This window comes from Rattus norvegicus, chromosome 3, assembly GCF_021556685.1.
Source record: "Rattus norvegicus strain SHRSP/BbbUtx chromosome 3, alternate assembly SHRSP_T2T, whole genome shotgun sequence".
Classification (NCBI taxonomy): Eukaryota; Metazoa; Chordata; class Mammalia; order Rodentia; family Muridae; genus Rattus; species Rattus norvegicus.
In genome coordinates, this window is record NC_141536.1 from 158,986,086 (window position 1) to 159,004,859 (window position 18,774).

Consider the following 18,774-nt stretch of genomic DNA (forward strand, 5'->3'; position numbering starts at 1 on the left):
AAAAATAAAAGGAAAAGATATAGAAAAGAGATACAGGATTCAAAGCCATGAAAGAAATCTTCGATGATGGTGATGATTATGACGATGTCGTGATGATGCTAGCTGGTGAAGATGGTGATGTTGATAATTAGAGTGGTCATGATGTTAATGATGATGGTGATGATGATAGTGGTTAGGATGATGTTATGAATTTTTGAAAGCTGTCTTTTGAGACATATGGAATAGTGGTGTGAACATAGCAGCAGAGGTGGCTGACTCTAGTGTCTGCTGTGTAGTGTGTTTGACCAGAACACGGGCAGATGTTTTAAGTGGGAGGATTCTAAATGAAAACCTAACCTGGGGCTGTCCCTGGAGGACCGCCGAGCTCTTATCGGCTTCTCCCAGGAGCCACACACAGAGGTGTGGAGACAGGCACTTCTAGCTCCGTGTAGTTTCCCTGTCTCACACAGCCTCCAGCCACTTCTCCGCCAGCCTCACCTTTCCAAGATATCAGGATCTCCCAGAAATCTGGAGAAAGCTGGGCTGGCCCAGGTCTTGAGTATATTGCATGTGCTGGGCTCTGGACGTGTCACAAAAGATGACAGCCAGCCCTTTGCTCCCAGAGACTGCTAAAACTTAAATGTCTTGTTTAGTCTTAAGTGTAGGTGTATGTTCATGAGTGTCTAGTATATGTGAGGTGCTTCATGTGTGCGGGTGTGAACCTGCATGCAAACTAGAGGCTAGCCGTGGGCATCATTTTTCTGCTATTACCTATCTTGCCTGAGACAGGATCTCTCTCTCTCTCCCTGGCTGGGGACTCGCCAAGTAGGCTAGACTAACTGGCCAGTGAGGCCAGGATCTATTTCTCCCCTCTCCAGTGCTGGAATCATAAGTAGATAACATTATGTCAGCCTTTTTTTAAAAACTTGGATTCTGAGGACCGACTTTCCTGACTCCAGTACTTTACTGACCCCCAGCCCCCTATCAGACCTTCATTTAAGTTATGGAAGCATTTCTAAAATGTAGAGTTGTTGCGGTAAAATTAAAAAAGGCGCGTGACCTTGCTCCCGCGAGTTCCCTCTCCACGCGGATCCGAGAGCTCTTGCTGTTTCTCCGTCAGCCGCTTTCACACACTGTCCCCTCAGCAGGTTGTACCACGTCTGTTACCATCACGGTCCTTGGGCCATGCTAGTGGGGCCCCACTGCACACTAGCCCAAGCACTCTATAGCCCAGCATGGTTTCCTGTCACCCACTCTGTTCACGCTTCCAACAATCTAGTAAAGACATAACTCAACAGACTGTAACCCAGCAACCAGATTTATGTGTTAAAAGCTCAACGTACAACACATCCACACAATTAACTTACAACCACCTGATAAGGATATAAACTGCCCACCTAGATAAGATATAGTCCGCTGCTTATCTAGACACAGAATCCTGTACACATCCACCCCTTAAGAACATTCATAACAACCCGTATGTGTGTGAGGATGCACGGTGAGAATTGTTTACGTCTGCTTCCCTGTTGCTTCTCCCTCTGCTCTCCTCTCACTCCAGTCTCTCCTCCTCTCTAAAACTTTTCTCCCACCCATCCTTCCTTCTTGTCCAATGACAGGCCTCGTCCTATCCTATACCTGCCTTCACCTGTACAATGACATCAACCTACATAGAGTAGCCTGTTTCGGGGCTGTAACCCCAGCTAAGGTAGGATGAGGCAGGGGGTTTACTTCAGGGTCAGAATGAGCAACAGTAACAGAACCCCAAACAGAAGCAGTGAGAGCAGGGACAGTGGCTGCTCAGAGAAAACAGATGTTATTAACGTCGGCCCGGGGCCCATCATATTTTTTTTCCCACTGCCAATTAGCTATGATTTGGGGCACTGTCTGAGACAATTCCTCAGAGATCCAAACTGGCAAATCCTCACTCTGTATCACCAGCAGAAGCCTTCCTACGTGAGTAAGGAATTTTCAGTTCGCTAAGCTCATTCCTGATACGTGTGCATAGACACACACGTATATTTCAAGGGTGCACAATTAGACAGTTCCTTCTTTACGAGCAGTTGACGAGGGATGAAAGGGAAGACACCAATTCTAAGACACTCCTTATTCGTGTGTGACAGACAGGCATCGGCTTTGGGGGAAGAGATGCACTCGGACTCATCTGTCATGTGTTGGGCTCTGCCATTGATCAGCCGTAAGGATGGAGACTTTTGTCTTTCAAAGAGGACAAACTCACTAGAGCGGAATCAGAGGAAGAGAAAAATGGGGCACTTTTATTTCCCCCAAAGAATTCTGAAGTTTTAGGAATAACCAGGAGGGAAGACCTGGCCAGGTAAGACTGATTCGCCCAGGGCATCAGGGACTAAAGTTGGCCGAGGCAGCCTACGCTGTCTGTAGTTGGCCTCTCCTTTATCCCCTCAAGTTCGTCCTTCAAAGCTGCCATTCTTACAGCCCCCCTTTGCGCCCCCAGAAATTGGCACCACGGCCATCTTACAGGCAAGTCTTGGGCGGTGCCAATTCCACTCCAACATCACACAACTAACAAGTGGCAGAGCTGCTCCCGCTGCCACCGCCCCCTTCCCGCCCAGCACTCAACCCAAGTTGGTTAGGTCGCAATGCCTGTGTGCAACGTGGGAACAAACGCTACGACTTCTGGGGCTTAACACAGCACTGGTATCTTAGAGCTCAGAAGGCCAGACGGTTAAAAGTGGGCCAGCTTCTAGAAATTTCCATGCCTTTTCTGAGGCTGTGTACTACTCCACAAGTCAAGTCTACCAGTATCCGTCTTTAAGCCCCACCCCATCTCTCCCTCCCTTTCCCCTCCCTCTAACATCTGTTCCCAATGTCACTTCCGTCCCCCTGGCTTCTTTCTTTATAATGAATGACCCTTTGGGTGACATTAGACCTTCACGAATAGGTCAGGAGCACCTGTCCATCTCACCCACCCACACAGCCTTCTTTGGTTACCCACAGGGAAGATATCACACTCACAGGTGCCAGGGTGACTCCATCTTGGAAGAGGAAGAATATTGTTTTGCACATCCCCGTCTCCCCTTATTTGCAAGATTCTGTGCCTTCAGGACTACTCACCTCACAGATACCCATTGCGCCCCAATGCATACATCCTCAGCGAGGACGCAGATCAGCTCCGAGATCCCCAAACTGTCCAGGTGAAGGGATAAAAACCCCCTACTCTTTTCACACAAACCCAGACACACACACACACACACACACACACACACACACACACACACACGAGTCCACTTCCATATGACAACAGAGAAGATGGCATCCTCTGAGTAATGACTACGTCACCTCCAGAGTCCCAGTAGCCACCTGTGCGTCCAGCCCATCCTCCTGCCCTCTCTACCCCACCCCCACCCCACTCCACTGTTCCCAGAGCCCACTCCCTGCCTCCTTCGGCTCCTGCCCCAGCCCCAAACCTCAAGTCTGATTAAGAGTGAAGGTGCCTCTTTGGAGAACAGATGTGTCTTTTAAAGCACATCTTTGCGACTGAGGGACATAATGTTAATTAAACAGCAGCTGGGCTATCTCCACTCACACAGCTTGGTTTTACTTGAACTGTGAACTACGGTTAAAAGCCCCTTCGACCTTCCTTCCTGGGAGCTCTGGGCTTAGTGCCCTCTCTTCCTGCTTTCAGTGGCCACAGGTGAGCTAGAGAGCTGACTTCCTCCCGCCTTACCAGCTGGGACGGGATTGCCAAACCACAGTGGGGCTGAGGCATTTCTGTAGCTGACAACTTACAAAGGGGAACAGTACAGAGACCATGTAAATTCCTGTATTCTGCAGGCATGCAGGAGCCCGTGGAGGCCTGAGGAAGGCACCAGATGCTCGGAACTGGTGTTATAGATGGTTCTGAACCACTATGCGTGCTGGGTATCGAACCCGTATCCTGAGGAAGAACGGCAGGCGTTGTTCTTAACCACTGAGCCATCTCATCAGCCCCGGAACAGACCCTCTTCCTATATGGATAATTGATTAGGTCTGGACTGGAAGTGTGTGGAAGGGTTTGTCCTCTAAGTCTAGGATCTCTGGGGGGACTGAGGTTTCCTATCTTCTAGTTCTCCGAAGTCACACAGGGAAGGAGCCCCTGCACGCAGCAGGGAGGCGAGGCTAACTTGGTCACTACGTGGTCATCAACTGCAACAGAGTCACACCTCGTTTGTGTCATGTGGCATGTGCCGAGTCACATAGCCAACGAGCTGCCAAGCAGGGCCTCTGAGTTAGGTATCTTGTTCCCCAAAGCCAGGCCCTTGACTCTCTCAATTGCTTCTTCTCGTCCACTGAGAAGGCCGGCCCACAAGTGTTGTCATGGCTTGAATTGTATTTTCCCCAAAGATCCTAGGTGCTAACCCCTGTGAAAGTGACCACATTTGGAGACAGTCTTTCAGATGACTAAGACAAGGTCGTTGGGGTGGGCCCTGATATGGTACAACTGTTTCCTCATGACAGTGGGATCTCGGGTCTACAGAGAGACCCACATAGAGGGAGAAGCCAACCACCGTGGAGTCAGGATGGCCTGAACTTGGTCTTCGCCAGAACTCACAGGAGACAACTTGATGACACTTACATTCTGACTCTAGGACAGGCAGCTTCCAGTGTATAAGCACGCAGTGTGGGCCCAGTGTTTCTGTCACCCTGGGGAATAAGTACATGAACTTTCCTGGAAAGCCTGTGGCTCCCGCTTCCTCTGTCCACTGTCCACAGGACCAGAGAGGCCCACACTCCAGCAGAGTGGTCTTTACCCACAGCACTGACCTTCCTCATAGTGTTGAATCACACGAGTGGACACCACCACCGGGATGCCATTCTGAACACACTCGTTGTCCGACGTCACCTGCAACAGAACAGATGGTTTCGGTGGTCTGGTCACAGGAGGAACTCATGGGAGAGCCTCAAGGCTATGTTTGTAGAAACTGCCAGCTTTCTATCCGGCCTTCGAGCAGCAAAATGACTCTCTCAGGCCAGATTCCTGTCATCCTAAGAGCACTCGGGGGTTCATGTTTCATCTCCCCAGCTTTACATCAGCAGGCAAATCCCTGCAATACAGATGGGAATGAAAGGGGCGCTGTCTCATAAGGAACTGAGTAAGAATTTAACCTGGCGATTCAGTGTCTGCCGGGCTAACTTCACTAGTCTGTCTCGGCCTGAAGGCAACCATTAGCCACGCCTTGTATGAACACACCTGTCAAACACAGGAGGTTCATTCACTCTGTGCATGCATAGATGTACATGTATGTTTGCAGATGTGTGCACGCTTGTGGAGTTGAGAGGGCAGCTTCATGTTTTGTTCCTCTGGTGGCATCGTCCTGTTTTGAGACAGTGGCTTGGAACTCGCAAAGTAATCCAGAGTAGCTGCCTTGTTAGGTGCACGGGCCTGCCTGTCTTGACCCACTCAGAATCCATGGCTGGCTTTGTTTTGTTTTGTTTTAATGTGTGGGCTCTGGGAATTGAACTCTGGTCCTTGGGCTTGTAAGGCAAGCACTTTACCAACAGATCTAACTCCCTAGCCCCTTGACCGACATATTGACAGGCATCTTTTAGATATTCCTGACTCTAGCTCACCACCAGTGATATATGTGAAGTTATCAAGGAACTTTGAAAACACTCTCCTCCACTCTGATTCCCACATGGCTTCCTGTTAAACTGTTCTGAGGGGAAAGTCAGATACTGTGATTTAGAGGTTTCCCAGAGGTTCAATGTACAGCTAAGGTCTTGGACCATTGGAAAACACCTAGGGTTGTCAATGTCAATATGATGACATTTGGAATTGGTAATTCATGTGTGTGTGTGTGTGTGTGTGTGTGTGTGTGTGTGTGTAAGCCTGCACATGCATGCATGCATATGTGTGCATTCCTTGTTCACTGTAGGACAGTCAGTGACACCTGTGGCCTCCATACACAGGACATTAGCAGCATTCTATTCCTGAGCTAATTGTCAAAGACCTCTGCAGACACTGTCCCATGTCCCTAGGGAGAACACCGAGAAACCAAAGCCTGCGTTTGGAAAGCAGCCTTGAAGCAGCTACTGACCTGGCTTTGCTGCAGGTCCTGGCCCGCGGAGGTCGTTGGAGACGCAGGCTCCATAAACCGCCGTCTCTTCAAATTGCTCCACTCTTACATGGGGCCTGCATTCGGTGGAGGCCTACTCCTAGGTGCCCATGTGTGTGCATGTGGAGGTCAGAGGTGTACATTGGGATCCTCATGTTTTTGGGCTGCCATGCCCAACTTCTCACATGGGATTAGAACTCAGGTTCTCATGCTTATGCTGCAAGCGCTTTACCCATGGAGCCTGCCCCCCTCTAACATAGAACCTGCATTTTATCCAGCTCCTTGGTGGACTCTAGGACTTCAGCTCCCCTGACTGACAGTCCCAGCAGCGGCCCTCACACCCCATCTCTCTTCAGTGAGCCCTGGGGAGGTAGAATAGAGCTGTTTGGACCCCACTTTCTGGTATCCAGTGTGCCAGGGACTGAGGGTGCTACCTTGTAAGTGTCTGCTTCCGGGTCATGCTCCTGGTCTCCAGGTCTTAGTGGGACGCTCATCTGGTTTCCCATTGTTCCTTCAATACAGAAAGGGGAGGAAAAGAAATCAAAATACAAACCTAAGTCTTGGCACCTGCATATGAAGCCAAGATATAGACAAACTTCCGCTCTGGCTGGCACCTGGCACCTGGCACTTGGCACCTGGCACCTGGCACCTGGCATCTGGCACCTGGCTTTCACCTTCTTCTCACAGTGAAATTCATGGGGGGGGGGAATCTCAATGTCTTAGATACCAGTTTTAGAACTATAATTGTGAAAAGGTTTATTAATTTCACCTGTATGGGTGTTTTGCCTGCGTGGTATCTGTGTATCATGTGCATGCAGTGTCCCTAGGGGCCAGAAGAGGGCGTGAGATCCCCTAGAGCCGGACTTACAGAGTTGTGGGCATTCATGTGGGTGCTGGGAACCGGACCAGGTCCATTGGAAGAGTCAAGAGAGGAACATGGTGTCTCTAGACCGTCTCCACTGCTGACAGGACCGGGCACAAGTCAGACAAGCACCGTCATGGTAAGTTAGAATAGGAGCAGCCTTTGCTGAGGGCTTTCTCTGTGTGAAAGAGACACAATTCTAGGACTTTGTAACTAGGATCATGGACTTTGTCATGGACTAGGACCATGACAATATTGTTCATATTTGCAGACGGGGAAACTGAGGCATGTAGGCAGGTGTGTGTGTGTGTGTGTGTGTGTGTGTGTGTGTGTACCTGTTTGCGTATATGCACATGTATGTGTGTGGGCATGTGTGTAGATTCGAGGTTCGCCATCTGGGGGTCTTTCTCAATTGCCTCTGCCTTAGTTTTTGAGACAGAGTCTCCACTGGGCTTGGATCTCCCCGGATCAGCTGGGCTGGTTGGCTGCTAAGCCCCAGCCATCTTCCTGATAGACACGCACCCTTGCACACAGCTTTTTACCTGTGTACGGGGACTCTAAACTCATGTCCTTACATTTGAATGCAAGCACTTTGTCTCCTGAACCATCTCCCTGGGCTCTTAAGTGGCGCGTGCTTTCAGTACACATTTAAGGTTATGAAATACCTTGGGCTGGGAGACGTGTGATAACTATAGTCAGGTGACAAGCCTTTGTTTCTCACAGGGCCGAGGTTCCCTGACCCTTTCACCACCATTTAAATAGTCTTTCCGCAACTTCGGGGACAGGCGGGAAATGCAGGACCTGCGTTTTGCTGAGATCACTAGGAATCAGATAACACTGCTTTCTTCAGAAATCAGAATGTCCCTCGAAAGCTGTCCCTCAACTGTTTGAAACGCAGCGCTAAAATCAAACCAAAGGAAAAGGCTTACCGCCACCTACCGGCAGATATAAGTACAACAGAAACAGTTTGGTTCCCATGACCTCTGCAGAGGGGTGGAAGGGAGCAGTTTGGAAAAGAACATCTCACAGCTGGCGGAGGGTGGCTAGGCTCACAGGGCCCAACAGTGCTGCGACTAATAAAGCAAGAGTGACAGCCATGCCTGACGGGTCTGGGGGATTCACACAAGCTGGTGCAGAGAGCTCTAGGCCAGTGGTTCTCAACCTGTAGGTCGCGACCCCCCAAAACCACTGGATAACCCATGACGATTCGAAACAGTAGCAAAATTAAAGCTATGAAGTAGCAATTGAAATTATTTTATGGGCGGGTGACGGCACCACGAGGAACTGTATCAAAATGTTGCAGAATTAGGAAGGTTGAGGGCTGCTGCTCTAGGCGAGCACGGAATTGCAGTGTTTGCAGTGTCCTCTGGAGCTCCTGCTCACCATGCACTGAAAAAACGCTACTGCGAACCAGTTCCTAAGCCTGCCCGAGCCCAAGTCTCCTCATCTAAATGATAGCTAAGGATAATGTCAAACTTTTAATTTACATAGGCCTGATGGTTCAGACTATCGAACAGCTTTTAAAAAATAATTTTGAGGGGCTGGGGATTTAGCTCAGTGGTAGAGCGCTTACCTAGGAAGCGCAAGGCCCTGGGTTCAGTCCCCAGCTCCGAAAAAAAGAACCAAAAAAAAAATAATTTTGAAGGTTTCTAAGTGTTTTACATCTTTATGTGCATCATGTGTGTACCAGGTGACCTAGGAGACCAGAAGAGGGTATGGAATCCCCTGAAACGGAAGTTATAGACAGCCGTAAGCTGCCATGTGGGGCCTGGGAGCCAAACCCAGGTCCTCGAAAAGAGCCACAGGGCTCTTAACCACCGAGGCAGCTCTCTGGCCCTGAACACTTTAAAATACTTGTTTGTGTTCTTTCTTTTGTTCTTTCTCTTTATCTCAGTAGCTCATTTATAGATTGTCAGTATTTTTAGGTATGAGATTTCCTTTTTGGTGTTTAATTTGTGCAAATATATATATGTGTGTGTGTGTGTGTGTGTGTGTGTATGTGTGTGTATCTAGTATATAATATATACTAGATGTTAATCCTCTGTCTAGATCTAGCTGGCAGAGGCCTTTCTCCCATTCCCTGTAGGCTCCCTGCGTGCTCTGACGATAGTTTCCTTTGCTGTGCAGTGACTTTTAAATGGCGTGGAGTCTTCTTAGTTATCTCTTGGGGCTGTGTCCTATGTTCCCGGAGCACAGCTCAGAAAGTTCTTGCTTAAAGCACAGAAGCAGAAAGGGAGCCGCTGGGATTGGAAAATATGAGGGGGATCATGACTGTGGGGGAGGAGACATGGCAGGAGGATTCACGGTAACAACAAAATGTTTGACGGTGTCATGCCGAGACCCAGCACCTCAACACTAACTTAAAACTAATTAACTAATTAGGACAATATGCCCATCTCCAGAGATGGTGTTCTGCGCAGGGCCTGGCACGTGACAGTCCTGCCTAATTCTAGCCACAAGCAGGATCACCTTTGTCACTGTCCTCACTTTTCCTGGCCAGCTTCCCTCAAAGGTGCTTGGTAGATCTGTGCTTGGTTCTCAGTCCTGTGAATCGTGAAAAGTTCTGTCATTAAGGTTCCTTGCTCCCATCTCCGGTACTTTTGTTGGGAGATGGCTCTGTAGGTAAAATGCTTGCCACGCAGGCACGGGACTGAGCCCAGTCTCCAGGAGTTCTGTACGCAGCTGGCCATGGTGGTGTGCACCTCTAATCCCAACACTGAGGAGGCAGCAAAAGGCATACGGGTCCCACTGATTATCCTATCTAACCTACAATGTAGGCTCCAGACCAGTGAGAGACGATGTCCCCGAAAACGCCCTTGCAGAGGACCTTGGTTCAATTCCCAGCACCCACACAGTGGCTAACAAACATCTGTAACTCTAACCCTGGGGGATCCAACATCTTTTTATAGCTTCTGAGAGCCCCAGGCACACATGCACACACACATGTACACATGCACGCACGCACGGCCATGGCTGTACCGTTGCCCCTCATTTTAGCCATGGCTTAGCAGCAATCCCCATTCCTGGGTTGGGGATAAATGCACACAGCATTCGAGCCTGCCTTGGCAGAAGGACCTTCCTGAGAACTTCCTCTCAGCAGGCAGCTAAACGACTGTTAGGTACAAGGGGGAGGGCTTGGAAGGGCTGGACGGCGAATTAGTCACCCAGCAAACAAGAAACACCTTTGATCAATGCAGTGGAATTCGAGCACACCACGAGCCACCCGCCACTCCTCTGACAGTGTGCCAACGTGGCCAGGCTGGCACACTGGGCAGCACCAGCCTCTCTCTGCCCCCCACCCCCATCCCCAGGCAAGGTCAGCATTGCTGGTGAATCGTGAGAGTAGACCTTCCTGAGGGCCTGGCACGGTGCTGGTGATTTGTGGCTACCACCAGGGCGTCGGTCATACCCAGTGGTACAGCTTGCTTCCTGTATGGGGGCTAAGGACAGAAATCCGCCCTCCCTGAACTCCTCACCCCAGCTCGGCATGGGATGCCTGGGATCCAGGGGAAGGGTGTCTGGCTGCAGGTTTAGGCATGTGCTCCGCTCCTGGAACACTTGGGTGCTTTTGCTTACACAGTGACTGCTTCTGGAAGGTGGACAGCGTGATAGGTTTTTTTTCCCCCTTTTGTTTTATTTCTCTCTGTCTCTTTTTACAGTGTTGGGGATTGAACCCAGAACCTCAAGCATGTCAGGCGAGAGGTCTACCACTGAGCTACCTCCTGGTCTCTGGCTTGATTTTAAAGAGAACATTTCACTACATTGCTTAGGCTACCCTTGAGTTTTTTCTGTAACCCAGTGAGACCATGAACTTGCAATCCCCCTGCTTCAGATGATCCGGAGTAGCTGAGAGGACAGGTACCTCCAGGTCCAGATTTGACTATTCTTGTTCTGAGGACCAAACTGAGCATCTTTAAATGAGAGATAGGGGTAGTAATTAGAGGTCCCCTGTGCACTGGGCAAGGCTGGTACTGGCCTCCCTGGGCACCCTTACATGCAGGTATCTATCCTTCTTGGATCCTGGGTGGCCACCCATGAGTAATGACGGGAGTGTCCCCCTGCAGTGCACTGTGGGCATCTGCTCGCCTCACATAGCCTTGCTTTCTGCTTCCCTTCCGAAGTTTCCATTCCACAGAAGAAGAAACTGAGGTGTGGCTCTGGTCCCTCCCCATAGGCAGGTGATCTCTAAGACCTCCACACCTTGTCTGTCCTTCCTATTGCCTGTCCTTCCTGCATTCTTCCAGGCCTCGCTTCGTGCTCATTGGTCTAATGGAGAAGAAGAAAGCTCTAGAGAGGCATAGGTAGAGTTTGAACCCCAGTCCCTGAGGATTCAGTGCAGACCTCAGCCACTTGACTGCACAGTACTAGGGTGACATGTGCAAGCACTGGTTAGGACACCAGGCACTGTGCAGGAGGAGCAGAGCCTGAGGAAGGGAGGTGGCTGTCTTCTCAGAGCTGTCTGTCCTTCTCCCCCTGGATCGCTAGACACAAGCCAGCCAGAACGGGGCGTGGCACCCACACTGCTTCCTAGAATACATATCCTCTTCCTCAAAGTGAACACGCACCCAGGATGCGTGGTTTCGCAGTGCGTGCCTGCAGTCCCAGCACTCAGCTAATGCTGAGCTTGGAGCCGGCCTGAGTTTCACCGTGAGACTCTGTCAAAACACTAAAACCAAACCAGATATGCCCCCGAGGGTCTTAGAGTTCTTTGGGGGGGGGAAGTAAATAAAAATATCTCGGTCAGAGCTGGCTCCTTCTGCCTTTCTCTCAGGTTGAAGCCACTGCAGTGTACACACAGGCACACATGCCCCTGGGCTGAGGGCAGCAGATCACAGCAGGGCTGGAACCGGAGTTAGGTGGCTTCAGGTGCCAGGAAAGGCAGGACAAGAATCCCAGGCATCAGGATGACGCAAGGTTAACAATTTTCTTTTTCTTTTCTTTTTTTTCTTTTCTTTTTTTCGGAGCTGGGAACTGAACCCAGGGCCTTGTGCTTGCTAGGCAAGCGCTCTACCACTGAGCTAACTCCCCAACCCCTTCTTTTTCTTTTCTAAGAAGGGTCTCACAGTACTGTACAGGTTGGAACATACCATGTGACAGCATGGCTTCCAACTCACTGCAATCCTCCTGCCTCAGCCTCCCAGGTGCTAGGTTCTGAATATGAGCCTTCTTTTTGTCTGTTTGTCTTTTTCTGTATTGCTGAGGGTGGAACGCAGGGCCTTGGGTTTGCTAGGCAAGGGTTCTACCACTGAACTAAACCCCCAATCCCCTTTCAAGACAGCTTTTGAAAAACCAAGATTCATGGCGTCACCGATTTTATTTTTACCGAGTTGAGATTTTGTTAATCAAAGATGCCTTGACATTAATTTTTCACTTTGTGAATTTTGTCTTAAAATGTATTTGATCTTTTTTATACTTTTATGTTTTTAATTTTTAAAAATTTTATTTATTTTTATTGTATGTGTATGAGCACTTGCCTCTCTCTCTCTGTGTGTGTGTGTGTGTGTGTGTGTGTGTGCATGAACATGCAGTGCTCACAGAGGCCAGAAGAGGGCATCATACCATAAGATGGTTGTGAGCTGTCCAATGTATACTGTGAACAGAACTCTGATCTTCTGCAAGAACAACATAGCATCTGAAATGCCCAGTCGCCTCTCCAGCCCTTGTTTGTTTGTTTGTTTGTTTGCAACAAGGTCTCACTTTATCCCACTGGTTGGCTTAGAATTTGCCATGTAGAACAGGCTGGCCTTAAACCAGGTGCCACCTGAGTGCCTCCTGAGTGCCACCACCCCCAGCTTTAGCTGGTCTTGATGACTAAGTCTTGTAGTGTCCCTTGTGAATACAGGCTCCTTCCTTCTGGCTGTTACTTGGATCCAACAGCTTCAGGACCAGTCCCCAGTGCCCTCCCCAGCCTCGTTCTCTGCACAGGAATGTGCATGCGACCTGACACAGACTGAAGTTTCTCACACATATGGGCTTTCGTGTGTATTTGCCCTCCAAGCTGAGTTCCCCACATTACAAACGAGCAAGTGGAGGCCCACAAGGCTGAAGGAACCTGACTCCTGGTTACGTGACCAGCTTGTGATAGCGTGGAGATCCTCTGAGCATCCTGACTCTTCTAGGCAGCAGAGTGGTTCGGAGGGCAATGGGACTACCCAGGGATTTGAATGCCAGATAGAGAGTGCCAGATTCACAGAGAACACTTAAAGAGCCCCTTTCCCTGTCTCCTTGGGTCCTTGAACAACACCCCTAGTCACAGATTAGAAGTCTGTTTGGCTGTGAGATTCTTTTTTTTTTCTTTTCTTTCGGAGCTGGGGACCGAACCCAGGGCCTTGTGCTTGCTAGGCAAGCGCTCTACCACTGAGTTAAATCCCCAACCCCGACTGTGAGATTCTTGACCTGACACTGGCCCTCAGTCTGTGATGACTCTTCATTGCTCACAGAGGCCGGAGTGATTTATGCTGCTCCATACTCAACACAGCCCCCATGGCCAGTGATGCTTTTTATGAAGAACAGTCTCTAAGTCCATTTCACAGACAGTAAAACCAAGGCTCTCACATGCCCAAGACCACACAGCAAATGAGTGAGAGATGGGGCCAAGTTCTACCCTCTATCTGATCCCCCACCACAAGCAATAGACACTCCAGCTGAGTTTCAAGGGTCTGGAGGTGGTTACCTGGTGAGCTGGTTGGAGTATCTTGTGTCCCCCACAGTTTCCAGCAGTCGGTTCTGCTCAGGGTCCTGAGTCTTCAGCTGTTGCTGCCTGGTACTAGACTATCTGCAGAGGCTGGTCCTCTGCCCTTTGCTTCCTTGTCGGGCCTGCTGGCTGAATACACAGAGTAGGACAAACATACGCTGGGAGGAGTCCTCCCCGCCCCTGCCTGCCCCATGGAAGCGCGTCTCTTCCTGTATTCAGGTGCCTCTGCTCCCAGTAAAAGACAGAACACCCACATGCTCTTACATTCATGCCTCCGAGGCACTTAGAGCACCCATGTGGGGCTGTGCAGGTGGACCTGGATGCAATCCCTCTCTGTAGCAATTGCCTGTCACGGTCAGAGCAGGGAGAAGATGTTCTGTGAGGGTCCTGCCCTTTACCTGCATTGATTCTGGGGTGGTATCTCTACCATGTCCAGGTCACCTAGCCAGGAGACACCTTCCCCCACAAAGCCTAGTCCTGTGAAAGCCCTAAGTCCTGAAAAACAGTTAAACAAAGAGTGGCTTATTGCTGTAGCGAAACCACATGACATTGCTGAGTGTTCTTTTCCTCCGCTGGCCAGAAGTTATTTACTTCTCTGTTTGCTTGAAGCAGGGTTTCATATAGCCCAGGCTGGCCTTGATCTTACTATGCAGTTTTTTTTCTCTTTTCTTTTTTTCGGAGCTGAGAACCGAACCCAGGGCCTTGCGCTTACTAGGCAAGCGCTCTACCACTGAGCTAAATCCCCAATCCCTTACTATGCAGTTTAAGAGCATCCTTTGGTCCACCTGCCTTCACTGCCTCCGTGCTGGGATGTCCGACTTACATGATTCAAGAAATGGAACTCTGGGCTCTGTGCATACTGGGCAAACTGCTCTTCAGCGAAGCTACGTCCTTGAGCCAAGACAGTTGAAGTGTGCAACAAGTTAGTTACATTGTGTGGTAGGGATGGATCTGATACACTTGGGAGCAAAAACCAATCAAGCCAAAGAAGACACAAAAAAGACTGATCAAAGAAGCAAGTGTGTAGCCAGCCAAGGGGGTGCAAGCCTTTGACCCCAGCACTCAGGAGGCAGAGGCAGGCAGACTCCTGAGTTTGAGGCTAGCCTGGTTAACAGAGTGAGTTCCAGGACAGACAGGGCTACATGGAGAAACCCTGTCTTGAGAAAGAAAAAAAAAACATGAGAGAGACAGAGAGACAGAGAGGGGGGAGGGTGGGGAGGGAGGGAGAGAGAAGAAAAATAAAGAATAAAAAAGAGTAAGTTTGGTATTATTGCAAGTAAGTTTGGTATTATTACACTTGCTAAGAAGGAGCTTCCTGACAGTCAAGGCAAAGGGAAATGTGTTAAGAACACTCCTGGGAAAACATTCAAGAGAAATGTAAACCAGTAATTAGTGAGGCTTCGGTCAATAATACACCCATTCAGATGCGCTTCATGACTATTTGCCGAGCATCAGGCTATATATAGGCCTGGTGGGCGGGGCCTCTCCACCCACCCGGGCTCATCACTGGACACAGAGTCCTAACAATATAAACTGGACTCACGGCATAGGGTCTTGCTGACAAAGAATAGCCACAGCAACTGAGAGAATGCAGAGCATAGAGTCCGAGTCAGAAAGCCTCAGAAGAGTCAAGCCTGCTTTAACTAAACCGATTCCCCAGGCAGGCGCGCTCAGCTCTGGCCTCAGCTCTGGCGTCCCCGGAAACCCATACGCAGAGCGGCCACCACTGCGCACTGTGCGCACTGTGTAACGCAATCTACTCTTGGTCCTGGCTCAGACCTTGATTCTTATAGACCAACTGGGTGACGAGTGTGTCACTAACTCCTCAAGTGTCTCACAGCCTCCTGGCTGGGAGACCCCTGTGTTCATTTTGCATCCTATTCCCGATTCACCGGAAAGGGCAGTTGGCGGGCAAGACTCCAAGAGCAAGGTTCCATGGCTAAGAGCTGACTGGCCCTGTTCACCCTCAAATTATCGCTCGCAGCTACTTGCTGCCCTCCTCTTTGGACCTCACTTATGCTCACACTGCAGAGGGAGTTTGACTGAGGACACTCACTGAGGGGAGGCTCTCAGGAAGTGGCAGAAGGTCGGAGACTCCCATTCAGCACTCACTGCTGCTGTCAACAGCCACACCGAGGGCTGCACTGATAAACTACCAGCCTCCTGTCGCTACAACGAAACGCCTAAGTCGGGGCTGCTTACAGAGCAAAAACGTGTGCTTTGGATCATGACTTGGTGGTTCCAGTCCATGACTGAATGGGTCCAGAGTCTGAACTGCACAGTGGGGAAGAGTGGCAGAGTGACCAGACTCACTCTCTGGGGGCAGAAAGAAAAGAGGAAGAGGAAGAGACAAGGAATCTCATAAAACCCCTTGCAGAGAGGTTCCCAAAAATTGAAGGACCAGTAAGGCCCCACCTCCTTAAGGCCACAGCACCTCCAATGGCTAAGGGACCCTTATCCAAACCATAGCAGCTGGCTATGGAGTTTGCAAAGAGAAAACAGTGCAGGCTTGTTTCAAAAGCAGGGAGAAGTACGGGGGAGGAATGAAATCAGGATTTTCTCCTTTCTCCTTTTCTCCTATGGTCTCCTAATTCACCTTTCATACATTATGTTGGTTGCTCAAGTCATTGCAAGTTAAAACAGAATTTAAAACATTAAGCAATCATGCGAATTTTACCCTCTCCTGTACACTGTGCAGAGCTGGCTTGACGTGCAAGGAACTCTTGTCATGGAACCCCAGAAACCTCACAACTGCTCTCTCAGCAATGTGTGTGCATGCGTGCTTATGTGCTTGTGTGCTTGTGTGTGTGTGCATGTGCTTGTGCATGCATGTGAGCGTGTGTGTGCTTGTATGTGTGCATGTGCTTTGTGTGTGCGCATGTGCTTTGTGTGTGTGTGTGTGTGTGTGTGTGTGTGTGTGTGTAGGCTGGAGAGTTGCCTTGGTGGTTAAGAGCCCTTGTTCTTTACAGAGGACCTGGGTTGAGTTCCCAGCACCCACATGGCAGCTCACAACCACCTGTAACTCCAGTTCCAGTGGATTTGACACCCTCTTGTGGCCTCTGTGGGTACTGCACACTGAGTGCACACATCCATGCAGGCAACACACACACTCACACACATACATAATGAATAAATCTTTAAAAGCTGAGTAAGTGCTTCACAGGACTAACAAAGGAACTGTCTTCCCTCCATATTGGGACACTCAACCTTCTGGCTTTGATTTACTGATGATGAAGACAGAACAGGAAAGGAAAGAACCTTTGGGTCCCTTCCTTCTCCTTGAGCACAGATTGGTCAAGAAGTGGAATTAGGCTTGTGTGTGTGTGTGTGTGTGTGTGTGTGTGTGTGTGTGTGTGTATCCTTGTGCATGTATGTTTGTATATATGCAGATACACAGGCATATGTGTGTGCATATATGTAAAGACCAGAGGCCAACCTTAGCTCCTGTTCCTCAAAAGCTGTTCTTTCAAGAGAGAGTCTCTCACTGATCACAAAATTAGGGTTGGCCAGGTGCCCAAAAGACTCAGGGACCCTCCTTCTTCCTCCTTCTTCCTCCTTCCTCCTCCTTCCTCCTCCTTCTTCTTCCTTCCTCCTCCTCCCTCCTCCTTCCTTCTCCTTCCTCCTCCTCCCTCCTCCTGCCTCCTCCTTCTTCCTCCTCCCTCCTCCTTCCTCCTCCTACCTCCTCCTGCCTCCTCCTTCCTCCTCCCGTCTTCTCCTGTCTCCACTTCTACAGCACTGAGATTACAAGTGTGCAACACCATGCTTGGCTTTTTTCACCCGGGCTCTGGGGATCGAATTCATTTTACTGATTGAATTATCTCTCCAGCTGATATCTGTGGCTCTCGGAACATGCGCCCCCACTTCTGGGCTTGGCATCATACTGACTTGCTCAGCAAGCAGACACAAACTCAGACCACACACACAGTTGCAGATGCAACATCTACCTTTTACTCCCAGGCTTGCTGGACACCCCCACGTGGATGACGGGACCCCGAGTGGTAGGTGTGAAAGGGTGGTGAGCACAGCTATTGTGCATACACGCCACGTAAAACTCTTCATGTACTCTCAGCTTTGCTTATACAACCTCAGCTCACAGATTACACTATTGAGAATATCAAGTAATGGGGCAGAGAAATGGCCCGGAGGTTAAGAGCACTGACTACTCTTCCAGAGATCCTGAGTTCAATTCCCAGCAACCACATGGTGGCTCACAACCATCTGTAATGGGATCTGATGCCCTCTTCTGGTGTGTCTGAGGGCAGCTACAGTGTACTCACATACACATTCATACACATTATCTACACATACATATGCTAGAAGAAGACAAAGAAGATGAAGAGGAGGAGGAGGAGGAGAAGGAAGGATTTCAAGATGGTGACCACAGAACACTAAGCAGATCAGAACGCCCTGGGTGGAGATGGCAGTGAGCATCCAGGGCCAAGACTTCCTGGTGTGGGCCTTACCTCCCGATGAGGCCATGCCATGCTGGACACAGAGCACAGCCACTCTGCCTACAGACTTGAGGTGCTCACGACACACCCCTGACATGATTCACCTCCTAATCTTCTCGCCCTAGGATCTCCACCCCTCTTCAAATATTGACTGACCCACACAGTTGTCAACTCCTGTCTCCAGAATCTGGATAGAGCCAGTTATAGAACAGCCTCTAGAAATCTGAAATATCCTAGCACCATCTCCAAGCCAGTCCTGACCCTGTGTGTATTCCATTGTCTTCCAATACGGAGCTGTGCCTCTGCTCACAGAGCCAATGTCAGCTTTGCGTGTGTGTGTGTGTCTGTGTGTGTGTGTGTGTGTGCATGTGTGTGCGTGTGTGCATGTGTGTGTACGTGTGTGCATGTGTGCATGTGTGTGCGTGTGTGTGCATGTGTGTGTGTGTGCGCATGTGTGTGTACATGTGTATACACATGTACATATGTGGCCAGAGGACAACCTTGATACAGCTTCTCAGGTGTCACTGGTTTTGTTGTTTGTTTGTTGTTGAGACAGTGTCCCTCACTAGCCTGAGCTCACCAAGTAGAGTAGGCTAGCTGCCAGCAAGCCCCAGGCACCCACTAGTCAGACCGTCCTAAAAGCTGGTTTTGCAATGCCTCAGCTCTTTTTTGTTTTTGCTTTTGTTTGTTGTTTACATGATTTCCGGGATCGAACTC

At 49.7% G+C, this 18,774-nt stretch overlaps 1 protein-coding gene across 12 annotated transcripts in view; it reads right to left on the reverse strand.

The window, feature by feature from the left end:
- Window positions 1-14,103, reverse strand: part of Bcas1 (brain enriched myelin associated protein 1) — an 83,080-nt gene extending 68,977 nt beyond the window's left edge. For 10 of the 12 annotated variants that reach the window (XM_087648548.1, XM_087648543.1, XM_087648528.1 and 7 more), the window contains exons 1-3: window positions 13,586-14,103; window positions 6,485-6,561; window positions 4,759-4,837 (exon numbers count right to left, since the gene is read on the reverse strand). In XM_087648548.1, coding sequence (XP_087504674.1) covers window positions 4,759-4,837; window positions 6,485-6,556 — 151 coding nt within the window. In that variant the 5' untranslated portion in view covers window positions 6,557-6,561; window positions 13,586-14,103. 12 annotated transcript variants of the gene reach the window in all.
- Window positions 14,104-18,774: the final 4,671 nt, after the last annotated feature.